The 19,839-nt window shown below is 38.6% G+C and overlaps 1 protein-coding gene across 2 annotated transcripts in view; it reads left to right on the forward strand.

The window, feature by feature from the left end:
• bach2b (BACH transcriptional regulator 2b) overlaps positions 1-19,839 on the forward strand; it is a 102,071-nt gene that overhangs the window by 13,564 nt on the left and 68,668 nt on the right. The window contains exon 2 of one of the 2 annotated variants that reach the window (XM_086262974.1): positions 184-325. The exons of the other annotated variant lie outside the window; for it this stretch is intronic. Within the exon in view, the coding sequence (XP_086119100.1) occupies positions 287-325 (39 nt within the window). The 5' untranslated portion in view covers positions 184-286. The remainder of the gene's footprint in view (positions 1-183; positions 326-19,839) is intronic. 2 annotated transcript variants of the gene reach the window in all.

Here is a 19,839-nt window from a genome sequence, read left to right on the forward strand (position 1 = left end):
TTGCAACATTCTAAAAAAAGCTTTCTTGTAAATGTGCCATTGTGTCCAACATTTTGTGAATAGTCTCTGTTTCTGTAATCTTTGTATCCGAAGTGTGTGTGACGTGACAATGGTGCGCATGTTTGCGTAGAAAGAAAAAATGAGTAATTGTGGATGATAGGAGGGTCTGTCTTCATGCTGCAGGGACGCCCTCCCCACGCTCCACCAACCTGCCAATCATCTCTCTGACCTCGCACCTTTCTAACTGATAGTGATGTAGATGTGTCCGTCTGCTGCTCGTGGATAAATGATCACTAATCAGCCAAAGAAGATGAAGGACAATTTTGTAAGTAGAACTGTTACCATACACGCTCACCTTTTGGTTTTATATGTCAAAACATGATTTTCTGCTGGCAGGAAGGCTGTTTTTTCCTGTTGTGGTTAAGCTGCTGAAGCCGAGGCAAACATTTGTCATAGTGATACACACAAAAACAAAACTTCAGGCGGAGCTGTTTTGTAGTTGTTTATGTTTACTTCCTACCTTTTTTATATTCAATAGATCATTTAGAGTCTCAAAAGCAAAAAGAAACACAACAAAAACATACGTCTAGCCCTTGAACACAGAGTTTTTGGACTCAAAAACCGAAAACCTTGCTTTAAATCAGACCATTCAGAAAGGCTTACGAACTGCCTTGACGTTCTCAAACAAGAAAACCACACGGTTCAAAACTAATAAATTCTTTACAATGTTCATATTTCCATTTATAACAAACTATTGCAAAGGAAATGCAGCTTCCTTCTCTGACTTCCTTTGCAGGTGGTAGAGTAGCAGCTGTAGAAGATTTAATATTCAGTGATAATTAATCCAACTTTTTCTCCTGTGCTGGAGTCGGTCTTTCAACGATCGTTATGATCACTCCGGTTATAAAATAAGTCAAAGAAACCTCTACTTTAACCTTGTTCTCGCAAATTTGATTTATGTCCAATTTCCCTCTCAATACATGCTTGTTAGAAGGGAAACGGTAACTCTGAAGTGACATGTTGCAGCTCTCACGTGCTTTGCGTATGAACATAAAGACGGAACAATTATGCCAGTTTGTCTTCACAATCTTCAAGCAAATGCAAATGTGTTCTTTGAGTGTCATTGGTTAGTGTAAATGGTGGCATTAAAGCTGCTATAGTAATAGTACAGACTGTCAGAGGGCTCAGCCCAGACCACGTGGAGCTCTGGCATCTGTTTCACACCCTGAGAATACTTTTACTTTTGGCAGCAGTGACATGCTTCCCTGGCCTGGACCTCCTGCTGTAAATCATTTGACGATGAAAATCTAGCTAAAATAAGTGTACTCTGTATCCTTAGTACTGCTTCCTTATGTTTCTATAGCGCAACATACCTAACCCCAAACTACGTCCTATATCGACATACCGCCAAATTGGGTGGTAGTTCACAGCCATCACTCTGTATGACTGGGTGAATGAGGCAATGCTGGATAAATCTTTTTTTTTTTTACAAATTCCAGCCACTGAGGCATTATTACCTGCAAGATATGTGCTGTCCTTTGCAGAAAAACACAAGCCACGCCAGGTTTGAACCTTGTTCAAACTCCAGCTTGGGTTGCAGTTCAAAGATATGCATGTCATTCAGTAATTCTAAACTGGCCATGGATGTGAGGTACGCAAAGTACTAGTAAAAACTGAGTGGCTCAAAAGAATAGAAAAGTACTATACCCTAACCCTCTACTAATGTCATTCTGTACTCTAATGGCTGAAGTCTTAGCATTCAGAAAAGAGAAAGTAAAGATAACTGACAGACGTGAAAAACATATTTTCTTAGGATTTTTTCTTTTCTTTTGTTGTGTGTGTGTGTGACTTTATTTCAGACAGCTTAAGTTATCGTTAGTGATTTTTAAAAGATGGCTGTATATTGTGGTTTTGTTAGTGTGTTTTCCCCACGGTAGCCTGATATATACCAATTGGAAGGTCGGTGGATCGATCATATTCTTGGGTCAGATACTGAACCCCGAGTCTCTTGCGAGATCCATCCATAAGAGTTTGAGTTTCTATGTGAATATTAGAAAACACTTAGGCATGGATAAATGCACTTTATGTAACTAGCTGAATGAGACGTGCACTATAAAGCAATTCTCAACTGTAAAAGTATCATATATACTTTTGAACCTTACGCTACTCTGTAACAAACAGTGCCGAGGTCACATCTGGATCTAACACAATTAGATTAGCTTACCCCTCTACAATGCACTTCTGACTCAGCAGATGTTTCACAGCAGGCATTTTGACTTGTCACAGCAGTTCAAGGCGCAGTTGTGCATTTACTACTACGCTACATTAAAACTAAAGGCGCTCCTTTCAGCTGGATTTGTTCCAAAGTCCTAAATGTGTGACACCATTTTCCCTGTAGGTCCAAATGTCTAGCACGCAAAAAGGAGGAAGACTAATACAAACTGAACTGCACAATCTTTGCAAAGGTCAAGTGTCATAAAATGAGCTACAGCTGAAACAGCTTCAAGGATACATCAGTGCTATTTCACAGGGTTTTAACCTAATGTAAAATTGGGATGGTGCTTTTTTCCTCAACTGCAGCAACACGGTTCCAACCCTAACTCTAAACCTGACCGTGTTACCCCAACCAGTGACCCTTCCAACACTATTTGGAAAATCCATGCACTAAAGCTAAAATGCAGTTCATCCTTAATACGGGAAAGCATGTCATAACAATTGATATTTTAGCTGCCATAGCCAGTTCTAATCCAGATACAAAGTTTTGTCATGCATGTGTTTTAGAAAGCAGGACTAATCCCAGCATGTAATTCACACACGACCCATGTCTGGGCTTTAAGTGCCACAACTTGCTGCCTGGGTTTGTGTGAGGCCCCCCTGAAGTATCTGCACTCAACTGTACAGCCCTGTCTGCTTCCAGTGATGCACCTCCCCATCCCCAGCCTGGCACTACGAGTGAAAGAGGCTATTGTTCCTAACACTCTGAGGCATGTAGCATGCACTTATGACACCAAGTGGGAGAAATTGTTCCCATTATACCCCTGGAATGTCTTTGAATCAATCAAGTTTGTATGAATACATGCTGCTCTTTAGCAGTTACAAAGAAATGGTGCCTATTAAATGGTGAAATTAACAAAAGGCAACTTTTTCTGTGCAAAAACTATTATAAAGAAAACAGTAGTGCAACTTTTGAATCAAAAGCAAAACGCCGTTTAATCTCCCTCTTCATGGACCATTTTTCATCCATACCCTGACCTGGAGCAGAGACCACATTCAGATATTTTGAATTAAGATGACTGGTAACATTGTACAAGAAAACAATTGATATTTGGGCATTCTTTCTCCTGAGTTCCCTCCTTTTCTTACTGAGCTTTAGTGATGTGTATCAAAGCACAGCTGGGAAAATTTGCTGCTCCGCTCATGGATATTTCTGTGAAGATGTAATTGTTTCTTTTTTTTAGTAGTATGGCTGTGCAGTGGAATTCAAAACAGAAAGTAGAGTTCTCAGTTTTCTCAGGCAGATCATTTATTCTTCACATACCATAAGGCTCTGAGTCCTCAAAACAGAGCATTCTTGGCTTTGACCTGCGTGAAAACGTTTGATTCTGCTAGTGGTGCAAAAAACAATAAGAACAGCAAAACCGTTTCAAAAAAATCTTAGGACAGTTACTCAAAGGCTACGTTCACACTGCAGGCGAAAGCGGATCAAATCCAACTTTTTTGACCCGATCCGATATTTTCAAATCCGACCCAGGTCACTTTCGTGTGTGGTACTGAATCCGATACATATCTGACGCTTTAGAAAGCGACTGCTGTTTGAATGGTCATGTCGCATTAAATCCGTCTTTTACGTCACTGACACAAGACAGACCCCAATTATCAGTGCCGGAGAAGCGCCCGAGAAGACATCGTGAACGCTTCCTGGCCACCCAGCGTAACTGTTGGGAAGACAACGTTGGAGAAACATGAACATTTTATTTGTACTGTATAATCTGCAGATTCTGACAGAAATCTGCAACTATCCTTTGAAGCACCGCTCCTCTCTAAAACAGCAATAAGGATCATTATTAGGCCATATGTAAATAACAAAATAATTTTATAACTTAAAGCAAAATTGGGAAACGTAAAGTCTGAAACAAGTCTTTATATTAAGGGCCGTCAGTCAAACAATACTGTTTGGTCTGGGTCTAAACAGAGCGCGTTGTATGTGACGTCTTCTTTTGCGCATGCGGGCCGCTTTGAGGGTTCACACTAGAGCACGTTTGCTGTCACATTTTATTTGTAGTGTGAACGAGCAGACAAAAAAAATCGGATTTGATCAAAAAATCGGAATTGAGCATTAAGACCTGCAGTGTGAACGTAGCCAAAGTGTAAACCAAGAGCACTATGCAGGGGTCATGAAATACAGCTCTATTTCCGTCAGCAGGCTATTTTTAACCCTGCTGTATCATGTATCCCTTCTTGCCATTTTGTTCCTTTGTTGAGTTGGGAGGGATAGCATGGCAGGCTAGGTAAGGTAGAACCTCTGTTAGTGTGTGTGTGAGGGAGAGATGTGATCTGTTGCACGGGTTGAAAATGTTCTGTCACTAACTCATTAGCCCAATCTGCCTATGTTGGTACTTACTGCTTTCACTGCATCTGCATTTGTGGTCTTTGATAGGATCCAGATGTCTGTCTGGAACACAATACAGTCCTTGTACAAGCTTTACACACGGCCATACATATAGCAAATAGAAGAAATACTGAAGAGCAACCCATATAATGTGTCAGTTTAATTCATTTATAAATGCTTCAAAAGTTACCAACTCACTCATGTGTAATGCTGAGTGCATTATTGGTGGCAGTCTAGGCCTATTGTATTGGTAACTTTAAATTCAGCTCTGAATTTAAAAGAGAGCCAATGAAGAGAAGCTAATATGGGAGAAATATCATCTCTCATAGGGTTCACTGTCAGAGACCCTAAGAATATCATCCGTAACCTTCTCTAGTGCTGTTTCTGAATGGTGATAAATTCTGAATCCTGACTAAAACTCTTGAAATAAACCATTTGCAGATCATTTAGCTGTTTTATAACTACTCTTTCAAGAAGGAGGAGGAAGGAAGGTTAAAGATTGGCATATAATTAGCTAAGAAATCCAGTCAGAACTGAGATTATCTGCTTGTTTGTCCTCTAATTAAGGCTTGTCAGATCTAATATAATGATGGTTGTTAATTGTAAACCCACTACAGAGCAAACAGGAACTCCTTGTTGTATCCAACTCTTAATACTCTATTTTTTAATGTTTTCTCTTGATAAAAACAGTCTACAGCACACTGGCAGCATTTGTGAATAGCTGTTCTGTAAATGGTGACATTGCATTGCTGTACAGGCAAAGCACTGAGACAAATAAAAACTGAAAAATGTTGTTAAAGGGTTGATAAAAAAAAAAAAGTAGTAGTAGTAAGTGATCAGGGCTTCTCCCTGAGTTAAAAGCCTGCAGGCTTGCCTGCTTTGGTTTCAGTTATGATCCTTCTATCTTCTCCTTTTTGCTCTGATTTTTCTGCTGTTAAGAATGTGGCAGGGGAATGTGCGTGGGATGGGGTAACAGAGGGGAGCTCAGGAATTCCCACTGACTTGGTTCATCTTGTATTAGCTATGCTTCTTGGGCTGTTGTGTTTGTTTTGTTTGTGAAATCCAGCGCTCTCGCCACCATGCAAACGTTCCTTGTTTTTTAAGCACCACGGACCTGGAGATGTTGCATGATGTGGCTTCTTGGTTAACAGTGCTGCACTACTGAGTTCATTCATCTCGAGGGCCCCTTTCTTTCTTTTATTTTTAGCCAAAATCCATCAGGCCTGACAAGTTGAGGGCAGCACTCCAGGTCTCTTCCACAAACTAAGTCTTCTCCTCCCCTCTTAGGAAAAATGCTCTGGACAGCCCTGCTCCAAGGTTGGGCTTTTGTTGAGTCATGTGAGATCGTGTACACAGAAACACACAAGAGGTGGGGCTGAACATGGAGGGGGGCTTTGGAGAGTTGAAGCCAGGGGCAGCAGGAGAAGCTAAAATCTGATCACAGGCCACCAGACAGCAGAATATGCTGGAGCTAGCTTTGTATAAGGTAATGTCTAGCGAGTGTGTTGGGGTGGGACAAGTGCACAGATTTATTTTAATACACAGCTGGCCCTGCCAGCGGGGGGAGGGGTGTTGAGTCTGCCAGCTTATCCCAGGACCACTGTCACACTTTGGACAAGACAGGACATTTTAGTAGGCAAACCCACTACTGGCAACAAAAACACAGTGAAAAGAGGCAAGTTTGAGGCAGAGTTTGACCTTTTAATCTGCATGATCAGACTGGATTGCTTTTACCATGTGCCGAATGCTCTTTGCACTTGTTCTTCTCATGCTGTCTTCGCACAGCTAGAATAGCCCCTGTATCAGATGTCATTGTGTTCACTGCACTACAGGAAGGTCTGGATTTGGTGCTAATGTCATTACTGATTATGCGTATAGTTCAAATTGCTTATCATTTCCCTTTGTCAATTTTCCTGATCATTTTTTGCATGAAAAAAAGTATGTAGGGTTTATATAAAAGATAAACACATCCATGTCACCCATTTGTTTCTGGAACCTGCATAGTGAAACCATAGTGTTATGTTTTTGGAAACACCATGTTGGTCTGTTGGAGCTAGAAGTTACCATATTTTGACAGGGTAGTGAGCTGGATTAAAAAACTGTACTGCAATGTGCACATATACAGTGGGGGAAATAATCATTGATCCCCTTTTTTTGCTCACTTACACAGAAATAAGCACTCTTTAATTTTTATGTTAAAGAGGAGAGACAGAATATGAAAACAGAAATCCAGAAAAAAAGCACATTACATAAAAGGTATACATTAATTTGCATATCATGAAGTGAAATAATATTTGATCTCTACAACCCAGCTAGAATTCCATTCCCACAATTTAGCCATGGACGCACAGATTACAATCAATCAATCAAGCACAGCTCTCAAAGGACATCATGCACAATATTATAGACTGCAATCGGCTACAAGAAGCAAGAAGCTTGGTACGAATTATAACATGACTATCAATCATCCTCAGTTTAGAGGTCGAGCCGAGATCTTCTGTTTCGCTGTGTTAATTTCTTTGTTCAGCAGGAGATCAAAAAAAATTATTTCCTTTTCTACAATTCGTGCAAAGGAACAGTCACCAAAACTGAAGCACCACGTTCTTGGGTGCTCTGTACCTCAGAGCATGTGATCTGAGTAATAGTGTTCTAGCAAAGCATTAGCAGCTAGTTCCTAAAGTTCTTTGGTTTTTGATCAGAAACCTACAACACAAATGGGATTCCCATTTCCTAACAGCCTCAGCTTTAAAAAAGGGGTATCGGGGATAAGAATTTAAAGCACCACTGTGTCTCAGAGCTTGCAGAGGTGCTACTGTTGCTTCGGTGTTTTAAACAAGTCAAAAGAACAGGCGTACCTATTATGCAGCAATATTGCATCTAAGGTAATTTTGAAGTTGAATTGTCACTGGATGCTTCTATCAGGTTGACTTAATGTTTGGTAGCTGGGACAGTACATTTATAGATTAACTTCCTTCCTGTGCACTATTACCTTAACAGGAAGAGGCCGTGGCTTTTTACTTAGTAGGTATTATCTGATGTGGATCGATTTAAAGTGTTTAGAGGACATTCGGTGGGTTAATAAAAATCTGCATTGCTCTCACTGGATATAAATCAGCACAGTCTGTCTTTGGAAGGATGTCAGAAACACGGCTGCAATTCATTCCAGCCCACCTTGAGCAACAAAGGTCACTCAAGAGGAGAGTTAATGAGCAAACTCACAGTGCAACTTTAAGGAGTCCTGAGCAAGATTTTTATTTAAATTCAATTGCTGACTGTCGTATCCTTAAGTTGTCATATGGTGTTTTTTGTGTGTTTTTTTTGTTGGGGTTTTTTTGCCTTTGAAAACCCGAGCAAGTTACAAGTGGAGCATTTAGAAACTTGGTGGGCTGTCAATAATTGTTGAATCATTAATATGACTCTGAGGCATAAGCTGCAATTAATGATTAATTTCATAGCTGAATAATTAGTTGTTGTTTTTTAATAGCAAAACCTAACATTTAAGAAGGTGTAATACATTTATACCTAATAAACTGCATAAACACTTATTTAGATTTGAATATTATAATGGTATGTGGTAGATGATTACATAGTTAGGTATGTACCCACTCATGTCTCTAGAATGGTTTAGTCCCAAAATTTATGGTACGTCACAGTAACAAGTGCAGCAGAGAACAGTAGAGAACTTTAAAAATTTACGAAAATACGAAAAAGGTTTTTCGTATTTTATAGTGCACCCCTGTGTCTGTGATGTCAACCCACACTGTCAATTCTGTTCATAGAAAATATAAACAAAGAAGGCATGACACTAACCCCAACATCAGCGCATGTTCATGCTGATAGGCCACCAGCTATGGAGCTTTTCTCTTCAGTGTGATTATTTCATTTGCTTTTTCCTCTTTCTGCTGTAGATTGCTCAGCTATGTGAACAAATATCTTTATCAAAGTTCACTGATGAAATTTGTTCATAATAAGTTTATATTGCACTATAGGGAAGATAAGGCACTGCTTCAAATCAACATTGTAAAATTCCCAGTTATCTAAAATGGAAATTGACTCTCTGAAGGGAAATGGTTCTTCAGAGTTGGGGAAAGAATGTTGTTTTCTTCTAAACTATTGATGCATACAAATCCCAAATTCCAACTGTGTTGTCAAGACTATAGGCTGAGAGGATGGCTCTGGAAGCTTTAGCATGTGTTTGTGCTTTGACCATGGAAATAATGGGAACAACAGAGATGGAAAAAAAGCAGAATTTATTTTCTGTAAAGTAAAGTTTACTTACCTTCTGACACAGAATGGAAAACGAGCCCTCTGAAAAATAGTCTGTAACGTGGTGAAAGTTGGGGTCATTGTTCTGTCAGTTCATTTCTGTACTGCAGGCCTAGCTCTGAGGACCTATCACCATGGAAACCATTATGTGGGACAACTGGCAGCAGAGCACTTTACAGATCTCCTTGGAATATATTACTAGATGCAAAGGCCCAACTCTTCTCACCTTCAGCCTGTTGTTATTGTCTCTGAGCTAGTTTACTTCAGGCAGTTTTCTCAGGATTTCAGCCCTTGAACTCAAGAATATTCAACCTTTAGACCTTCTCCACACAGAGATACCAAAACAATAACTAAGATGCTCAGGCTGGAAATCTCAGATAAACAGACGTGATAATGGTAAGGTTCCAGTGCCCCTGAATTTTCTATTTTAATATGGGAAAAACTTAATTACAATGAGTCATTTTGTTGACTCGTTCAAACCTTAGCTGTGTTCAGACAAACCATTTGCACCATGGAGCTACAGTTTAGATACAGTCCTCATGGACATGAATGTCATGGTAATCCTGGGCTTTTTGTTTTGTGATTTCTTTTAACTGGGGGGTTTTTCAGGGCGGAATAACCATACAACGCGTATTACTTTAAACAGCAAGAATTGGGTGCACAAGTTTGAATTTATTTTGGATTTTCTCAAATCCAACCAGGGTCAAAGCCCCCAAATGATCCTGACATTCATGCCCATGATGAGTGTATGTAAACAACCCGAACCATATACTGTTCTTTTAGTTATGTGGCAGAAAAACAAACAAATGAGTTCACATGGAACAGTTATGCTGACACTCATTCATTAGGAAACTGAGGCTCATTCACAATGCAGTATCTCCTTCTTTTTCTTCAAACGCATTCCCATTTAGTGTTTTAATGGTAGCATAGGTTTCTCCAAATGGTTTAGCATAATTGTATTCTGTCATTTGGGATCACTGACCATGATACTGCTTTTTCTGTTTATAGTTTTTTGTTGTTGTTTTTTTAAAGGAGTGCAGATTTGTGTCTTACTTGAATGGGAAAACAACTTTAACTCATCTGGATGAGATGATGAGTAAAAGCTGAGGCAGATGCTTCCATAGTCAGAATCTGAATTGCTTCGGGGGCATATTAATCTGTACACTTGTAGTCAGAGGTTTACGTACACCCTGACATGTATTTATTGGTTTTACCCATTTCTTTGAACTGTTCTTTCTCCAGGATGGAATGATTATAGAGCGTACATCTTTAATGGGAGCAAGAATCGGGAGGACAGATTTGAATTGATATTTTTCATTTTATATTTTTTTAACAGTTCAAAGAAATCATTAAAAGCCTCAAATCACCATAACATTCATGTCCATGATGAGTGTACGTAAACTTCTAATCACAACTGACAGCCACGTCTACCTACCAGAGCTGTGGTACACAATCAAATACAAGCTCAAAAGCCAGTCAGCAGCAGCACTACAAGAGCTTTCTGAGAGAACAACCTCGTATGACTGGGGCTGTTAAAATGCTTCTGTTAGGGGACAAGAGTTGTGTACCTTCGCTTCTTCATCTGTAAACACACAAAAAGTGAATGAGCTACGCAGCAGCTGCCCCACCCCCTTTCCCTGCTGGCAGCAGGGTCTGGAAATGTTGACATACAGAGCAGCCCCAGAAACCCCAGGAATCCCCCCGAGAAGACGCTGGGAAGGAGGGTGAGGTGGAGCCTTGGAATGCAGTTGGAAGAGTCAGTCACTTATTTACTAGCTGAACTCGGTGAACCCTGCCTGAGTCAGCCACTTCCACCCTGGCCAGTCTGTCCCACCTCTCCCTCCTACTTTCTTCTCTGTTTTGTTTGTTAACCTAATGCTCCTGATTTTCCCACCCCCCAACAACAACACGCCCCTTAATGACAAATGCTTTTGGCTCCTCACTGGGAGTCCTATTTGGAGGTGCTTCAAGCAGCCTAATCATGCCCTCACCTGACCCCTGTCACCCTGTTGCTCTCCCTCAGGCTGCAGAGGTTCAGGTCACAATCCCATGATGAGTAATAAAACTAATGTCAGCAGGAGTGTGAGTCAAGCAGTAGTGCGTGGACTACAGCCAGGGTACAGGAAGTACCACTCGCACTTGAGCTCCATGAAAAATATTATTTAGCTTTCAGGGAATCTGACCTCACCCCTTCCTCCAAGTGTTTTCAAACAGGTTCATGTGCACAATAGACTTTTTGGCTAAAAGTCCATATATGTATATATGAATTTTTTTTTTTTAAATAAAATGAAGTAATCCTTGTCTTTAGACACAGAGAAGCATCACATCATAGGAGGAGATGTTATGATTTATTGTTGACCACTGATCTAGTGAGAGAACAATAATTAACAGTATTACAGACAGGATCTTCTTTTAAAATGTAAATTTCTGCAGGAATTCCTGTTTATTATTCCTACTGACAGATAAAATCCCCTTTTAAGTAAGTTTATTTATATAGCGCTTTTCACTTTTCGGTGCTTTTCAGACATACAGTCACAAATTGCTGAACAAAAAAGCATGTTTAAAAACAGAATAAAAAAACATAACTATAACACACACACACACACAGAGAGATACACAGGCCCACACAACTTTAGTAATTCATTAAATTAAAAAAAACAAAAAAACAAGTACGATAGTGGGCACAAAACAAATTTCTCTTTTTAACTGTTTACATAAGATGTAAAAGGCACAGTAAAGATGGTCTATAAAGATAATCAAAGTTAACAGCAATGTAAAGTGAACTTTGCTGGTGTGAAACTTGGGGGCACTCAAACATTAGGAGTTATAGTAGAACAAAGGAAAAATGCTGATTGAATACATAATGCATATGCAATAAATGAGGGACCCATACTATCTCAGAGACTCGTAACTGACCAGCAAATCTTCCACCTGCTGTATAAAACAAATGTTTAGGATTTTTTGAAGTTAGTATTAAAACAGTAAGTGGCTTTAGAAGTTCTCCCACAAATGTTGTCCACTTGAGAAGATTATGTTGGTTTGGACGTCTCAACTTGAAAATATAATATATTAGCTGAGTGTCTGGTCATGGGAAAAAGTGACATTACTAGCCTTTATATTAATGCTAACATTGTTGTTCTAACATGAAAACAGAAATATTTCTGGGAGTTATGTCAGGAGGTTAATTTCTGAAGCAATCCATGCTAGGAACTCTGCTGTGTCATTTTTCACAACATCATCTTCATTTTTTTCCATAGTGTGCTTTTTCTGTCTGTCTGGAAGTAGAAGAGTACGAGGAATTCTGAAAAACAAAAAGTGTTCAGATTTGATAGACAGATAGATCGGTAGATTGGCCTCTGGCCTCACCGGGCCCAGGTGTGTCTGAGCCCAGATGTTTACCACCCCAGAGAAATGGGCTTTAAGCTTGTCCAGCTGTTATCAGTCAGAAAAAGCTTGTGGAGCTGAGCTGATGGGAAAGATATGCACACATGGAATACACTATCCACACAAATGCTATCAAAGTTTACCCATAGGACCTTCTCCCTAATTCTCAGATAAATGTCATGAGCTGAGGGAATATCTAGATTTCAATCAAGCTGTTTGCTGAGACTTTAGCAGAGCAGTTGATTTTGCGTTATATCAAATTTAGCAAGCTAGTTCATTATCTAACACTAGCTTGGATTACAAACAAAGTATGCTGAATATTGTACGGCAGAAAAACTTTTTACTTCTATAACTTATTCCAAGATGTGATGTTGTATTACTGTACACCAGGTTTTTCTTCTGCTTATGATATCGTGCTGATTTTTGTGGCTACTCAGTACTACGTGTTTCCCCTAAATCATTATTAAACGCTGTGATTTTACACTGTGGCACAGAGGAGCTAGAAAAGACGCTACCCTAAAATGATCAGTCCAAATCATCCTGCAAGCAAGTGAGCCTTTTGTTTCTCTTACTTTTTTGTTTTGACTTTCCACATCCCAGCAGAAAGTAGGTCACAGACGGTCCGAGGTGAAGTATGAGGCAGCAGTTTGCAGGCCGGCGCCTGTCGAGGCAGATCAGGAAGCTTGTTGCAGAGGAGACGTTAAACACACAAGTTCCTGTTTGACATCTGTTTCCATCAAACCTTGTAGACCAGTATTTAAACCCCAACCCCTCTTTCAGAGGCCTCTTTTACCTAGCCCCTTCTCCCAAGTAGGTTTGTCAGTTGAACTGCTCTGTGAGCCCTTTCCTACCCTCCCTTCCTCTAAAACCAAAAAGGATTGTGATGACGTGTCTGATGTTGATTCTGTGCCCAGAAAAACGAATTCTTGAGCGATAAAATCATGAAAGATTGGTTCTTACGCAGGCACCCCTACTAGACTGCAGACCACCTTCGGGGATGTAAATAGTGAGCCAGGTGTATATGGTATTTGAGGAGACGAGACAACACATTCTGACGTTTCAAAATTAAAATTGCTCAAAAAGTGCAGTTTAAATGGAAACTTGATCTGGAAGAGAAAACTGCTTGAGGAATTCTCCAAACAAGCCAACGTCACAGTAGCAAAGTTTGGGGCTGGAGCTCAGAGATGGCTCCTGTTAGTTCTTACATCATGAAGAAACTCATTGTGAATTCTCATTGAAGGTCCATGATGAGTGTATTCAAACCTGCAGTCCTTTTCCATGAGTTCCTGCTGCAACACACCTGAATACAATTAGTAGGTCATTAGCAAGACTCCGTAGAACGTGGCTGCATGCTAGGGACGATCTGATATCCTCGTGTCTGTGTTTTTCCCTCGTCATCATATATAATGTTGTTCCAGGTTCAACATTGCAAGTGACCAATCACCTTCTCCTGACGTCATCCGCGACCTTGAAAAAAAACAAACGCCTACTTAACTTGCGAGAAGAGAAACCGCCTCTGTAAGGACAATATGTATAATGCTTACCGTTTATTAAAGGAAAGTATCCTGAAATGCAAAGTATTTAAGTTCCTGGATTGGCACAGAAGCGGTTTCTCTTCTCACAAGTGAAGTTGATTTTTTTAAGGGGGTATTTTTCAAAGGCAAAAAAGGGGGACGTCACAACAATGTGATTGGTCACTTGCAATGTTGAACCTGGAACAACATTTATTATGTTGATGTGGGAACAACACCGACACCAGGATATCAGATCATCCGCATGCTGAGGTGGCAATTCAGCCATTTGATTCATGATACAGCAGCACATTTATAAAGTGAATGAACAAGTACTTTTCCAAACACTTGCATTTCTTTAAATTGACTCGAGTAGGGTTAGGGTTGCCACCTCAGCATGCAGTCAGGTGTGTTGCAGCAGGGACACATGTTGTAAAAGTTTCAGGATGCTGGCCCTCGAGGACTGCAGTTCGACACCACCGCCCTAGATTGTCTTTGAGTGAGTGACAGAGTCCAGGCAGAGAGCCAGCTGAGTGGAGGAGCTGGGGAATAGTTACCCCATGTCACAGGTTCTAGAATCTAAGCTCCACAATCCAATGAACATGGCTCTTGATTTGACTTTATGTTACACTACAAAACATCTCTCATAAAATAACATTCCCTCTATTAAAACATGACATTTTGTTCTCCACTTTCTGGTTAAAATAAAATCCAGAAATTGCCACTAGAAGGACAATTTGCAGAAAACCTTGTTGTCTATCAATACATCCTTTCACCAAATACCATAGAGTTAGATGAAAGCATCATTCTGCCCACATCCCTCCTCAGCACAGACAGATATCCTGCAGTCAGGCATGTGATACAGACTGATTTTTTTTTAAATAGGTTAAACCCCTGTACATTTTCCTGTGTGGAAACAATGATTGGTAGTAGGCGCAGCCTACATTTCCACTGATTTTTTTAGGGGTTGAAGCATCACAGTGGGTGAATCACATTTTCCACTTACTGTAAATCTTCTGGCAACTCACTGTTCTCTGTGAGTAATTTGCAAGCCGTTAGAATGTTTTGCACAAACTTATATTTCTCAAGTCAACATCAAATCTGACAGAAGCAGTAACATGTCAATATTGTTATCAAGGGGTTTACTCTAAAATCCATGATGCAGACTGAGAGCAACTGCTTTCTGAGCTGCAAGTTGTGTCTCCTTAATGATTGCTTTGCAGCAAAACCAATTCAGCTAAGAGGGATGAAAAGCTTTTACTTACTCTTTGTGATTGCACACTTTAGAATCTCAGCTCTATCAGTGTGGTGCTGATCAATGTGGGGTGTGAGAAGGGAGGCTGGGTTACAGCATTTTTTGTTTTTTGCAGATTATGTGGGAGTCAGTGGGATGTCAATGGAAAAAAAGAAGAGAAAGAACTGTGTGTTTTGTTGCTTCCCAGCACTCCAGGCTGAGATCAGACTAATCAATAGCAGGGATAATGTTGAGATGAGTAGTATGACATCAATACTTGGTTCAGAGACCTATTGTGCTGCTCTGCAGCCCAGCCTGTGCTGAGTAAACAGTAGCTCCCTGGGGAGAAAGAAACTCATTGATAGGTCCCTTCAGCTGCATTGCCAGTGTGCATTGTTGAGCATCCCATACGAGTAATTTACTTCTTTCCCCTGAAACTCTATCATAAGGTTCAGGCTTTGGATTTTTGGTAAAATATCTAGAGGAAGATTTGACGGATTGTGGTTATTGGTGATGGATGGGATTAGATGAAGGGTGGAGCCGATACCCTGTTAACCCTTTGACATCTAAGTTTTCATCAGCCATGTCCCCAACATAGATACTGTAGATAAATTCACTCACTTTGAACCAATACTCTGAGTATCAGTGCTCAATTTGTTGATCCCTGTGTCTGTGAAAGACCTCTGTTTGACACTGTTTTGCAAATTATCTGCATTATAATAATTTAGGATTTGTCTCTTCTGCTAAGGGGCCAGTGTTTTGGCAGCAAACAGAATAGTTTGATCAAAGTTCTTACATCTTTGGAAACAAAACATAATTAATTGGTGCTAGAATAATAATAGCAAAATATGCCAGTCAGCAAATGAGACACCAACTATGAAAAAAATTCCTCTAGGTGTACCTTGTTAAAATGCAAAGCCAAGGGTCCCATTTAAGCAAATACATGTAACAACTTGAGACTTCAAGCTTTATATTATTGTTAGTATTTTAACACTGCCAATAACAAACATGTTAGCATGTTAACGTTAGCATTTCACTCAATTACAGCCACAAGTTGCTAGCATTGCTTCTCATTCTTATAACTTTTTAATGTTTTATATTCTTTAACATTGTTGTTATCATTACTCAAGAAGTAGCGTATTAAATAATACTCATTGCTTTCTTAAAAGTAATGCATTACTTAATTACTCACCAGAGACAGTTCCTTGGCAGTTCATTACGCATTACATTACATTACGTTCTCCTTGCAGTATAAGATGAGCTGAAGCGCATTGTCACATAATTACCAGGTAAAAATATAAACCTGAGGCTACAGTCCCACACGCCAACACAAATCCCTATCCTAATGAGGACTCACATACAAGCTTTGTTTTTGTTTTTATGCATGAACACAAAACTGACAACAATAAGAAAAGATTAAACATCAAGGCAGTTGCCATAGTGATCCTACCGGTAGAAACAGAGGCTACAAGTCTGACTTCTCATCGCTGCTTTTGTTACCTGTTGAAGATCAGGCTCTGGCTGCTGGGCCAGGGGTTGGCATGAACTCAGCTTTAAAATCACTCTGGGTTCTTGGCTAGCTTTCTGTTAACATGCTGTCTATGCAGATGATTGCAAAGAGCCTAAATTCTGGTAGCAGTATTGATTGATTGGTAATTTATTTCAACATGTGAACAATATACAAGTACATTTAGAAAAGAAATAAGAGAGAAAAAAAATACTATACAAATTACATACAAAAAACCATTCTGATTAATTTACATGTTGAAAGGGAGTGGGAAGAAGTATACACTTATTTAATCCCACCCCTTTGCCATAAATTATCAGTGAATATTTAGTCAGCTTCCTTACTGATATAATTTGTAATAAAAATAGTGAACAGATTTCTGATATACTATATACTATAATATCACATCATGAATATTTTGTTTGTTTGTTTGTTTTTAAATAGAGACATTCACTTAATTTAAATAATTTCCTTTTCTTTATAGATCGAGAAGATCATATTTTTTATAACTCTTTTTGAACAGTTTTATGTTTGGACATTGCTTTAATTCCATATTCAGTTTGTTCCATAGTTTCACTCCATGAACAGAAACACAAAAGCCTTTTCTTGTAGTACGTACCTTCATTGTTTTGAAGTTACAAAAACCCCTTAAATTATAACTTCCTTCTTTCAAAAAAAACATACTCTGAATATTACCTGGCAGTTCTTTATTTTTTGCTTTGAATAGAATTTGTGCTGTTTGGAATTTCACTATATCGTCAATTTTCAATATTTCAGACTGCAAAAATAGTGAGTTTGTATGTTCCCTATAACCTGCATTGTGGATGATTCGAATTGCTTTTTTTTGAAGAGTAAAAAGTGAATGTAATGTGGTTTTATAGTTATTGCCCCAGACCTCTGCACAATAGCTTAAGTATGGTGAAACCAGTGAACAGTAGAGAATATGAAGTGATGTTCTGTCGAATACCTGTTTTGCCTTGTTTAGTACTGCAATGCTTCGTGATACTTTGGAATGAATATATCTTACGTGAGCTCTCCAGTTAAGTTTTTCATCTATTATTACCCCCAGAAATTTATTTTCACTGACTCTTTCAATATCAACACCATTTATTTGAATCTTTGCATTTGTATTTAAACTACTATTTCCAAATAACATCAGTTTAGATTTATTCAAATTTAATGATAATTTGTTTTTATCAAGCCAGAACTTCACTTTACTTATTTCATTAGTCATATCCTCCAATAAATTCTGCAGATCATCACCAGAGCAAAAAATGTTTGTATCGTCAGCAAAGAGAACCATTTTTAATACTTTGGACACTTTACAGATGTCGTTAATGTACAAGTTGAAGAATTTTGGACCCAAAACTGACCCTTGGGGTACACCACAAGCAATGTCCATACATAAGGAGCAACCACCATTTATTTTCACAAACTGCTTTCTGTCACTTAAATAACTCCGGACCCAATCTAAAACTACCCCTCTGACACCATAACGTTCCAGTTTTCTTATTAATATATCATGATCTATAGTGTCAAATGCCTTTGTCAAGTCTATGAATAACCCAGCCACATATTGCTTTTTGTCTGTGGAATTTGTGATGTATTCTATTGACTCTAATAGTGCCGATGATGTTGATCTGCTTGATCTGAATCCGTACTGACTCTCAGTGAGTAGTTTATGTTTATCTATAAATTTTTCCAGTCTGTTTTTAAACAGTTTTTCAAGAACTTTTGAGAATTGAGGTAGTAAAGAGACAGGCCTGTAGTTTGTGAAATGGTGTTTGTTTCCAGATTTGTATAGAGATATAACTTTTGCTATTTTCATTCTGTCTGGAAATCGACCAGTTTGAAATGATAAATTACAGATGTATGTAAATGGTTTTATAATAGCCTCAATGACTCTTTTAACCACTATCATATCAATATCATTACAATCCAAAGATTTGTGATTTTTACATTTTTTGACAATTTCAAGAACTTCATTTTCATCAACGGCTGTGAGAAACATAGAATATGGATTTCTGTCAATCAGTGTATCGGGTTTTTCCTGTGCTTTCCCAGGATGAGTGATTGTTCTTGCTAAATTTGGTCCAGCAGTTACAAAGAATTCATTGAGACTATTTGCCACAACATCCATATTGTATTCTTCATGGTCATTACAAATGAAATACTTGGGATAGTTCTTTTGTCCAGTCCCACATTTTATAACACTGTTCAGGATTTCCCATAATCTTTTATTATTATTTCTATTTATATCTAATTGCTTCTTATAGTATTCCTTTTTACTAAATCTAAGTATATTAGTTAACCTATTTTTATATCTTTTGTATCTGATTTCAGCATCTTTAGTTCTCGTTCTTAAGAACTCTCTGTATAGAGCATTTTTCTTTATACATGCATTTTGCAGACCTTTTGTTATCCATGGACAGTCCATATATTTCTGTTTCCTACTATATTGCTTTATTGGACAGTTGGTATTGTACAGTAATGTAAATATTCTAAGGAATTTATTATAAGCACTATTAACGTCCTGTTCCTGATATACTTCACCCCAGTTTTCCTTCAATAAATCTTTTTTAAATGCATTCATTCTTTCTTCTGTTCTTACTCGTCTGTACTCTTTTTTACTGTCCATTTTATTGATCTTGTAATTCCTATCATAGATTGTAAAAATTGGAAGATGGTCACTTATGTTGTTAATCAGGAGTCCACTTACAGTCTTATTTTCAATGTCATTTGTAAAAATGTTGTCTATGAGAGTTGCACAATGTGATGTAATCCTGGTAGGTCTAGTAATTTTAGGGAATAGGTTCATACAGTGCATTGTGTTTATAAATTCCTCAGTGGTTTTATGTTTATTTGGGTTTAGTATAATCTGGTTGTTTCTGTCATCGATGCAGTTTCCAGTTTACCGTTGTGCTCTTGTCCATTTGTGCAAAAAAGTCATGTCCTTATCTCCGCTCCTGTACCACACCACCATTTTCGTCCTCTTGTACATGAACTGAAAGCGAGTGCCAAGCTTAGCTATAGACAACTTTTACCTTTGTGACGTAAGTAAGGACATAATTGTAACCATAATGTAATTACCAATCACGTTACTGTGATACTTAAAAGTGTAATGTCACTACAGTTATGCGCTACTTTGTGTTGCCCCCAACAATGCTCTTTAACAAAATTAACAAAACAAACAAAACACATTTTAAACTCGTTTATAAAGCAAAGTTTCTACCACATTTAGAGAATATACAAATCTATATCTGGTAAAGCTAATCTTTAAGTATAGAGACGAACAACAGCTCCTAGCTCTGAATTTTGCACTGCAATT

The sequence above is a fragment of the Aulonocara sp. 'chitande type north' Nkhata Bay genome, linkage group LG15 (assembly GCF_057382095.1).
Source record: "Aulonocara sp. 'chitande type north' Nkhata Bay isolate Kocher_YH1m ecotype deep benthic linkage group LG15, A_spYH_male_GT1.1, whole genome shotgun sequence".
In the NCBI taxonomy this organism is placed as follows: Eukaryota; Metazoa; Chordata; class Actinopteri; order Cichliformes; family Cichlidae; genus Aulonocara; species Aulonocara sp. 'chitande type north' Nkhata Bay.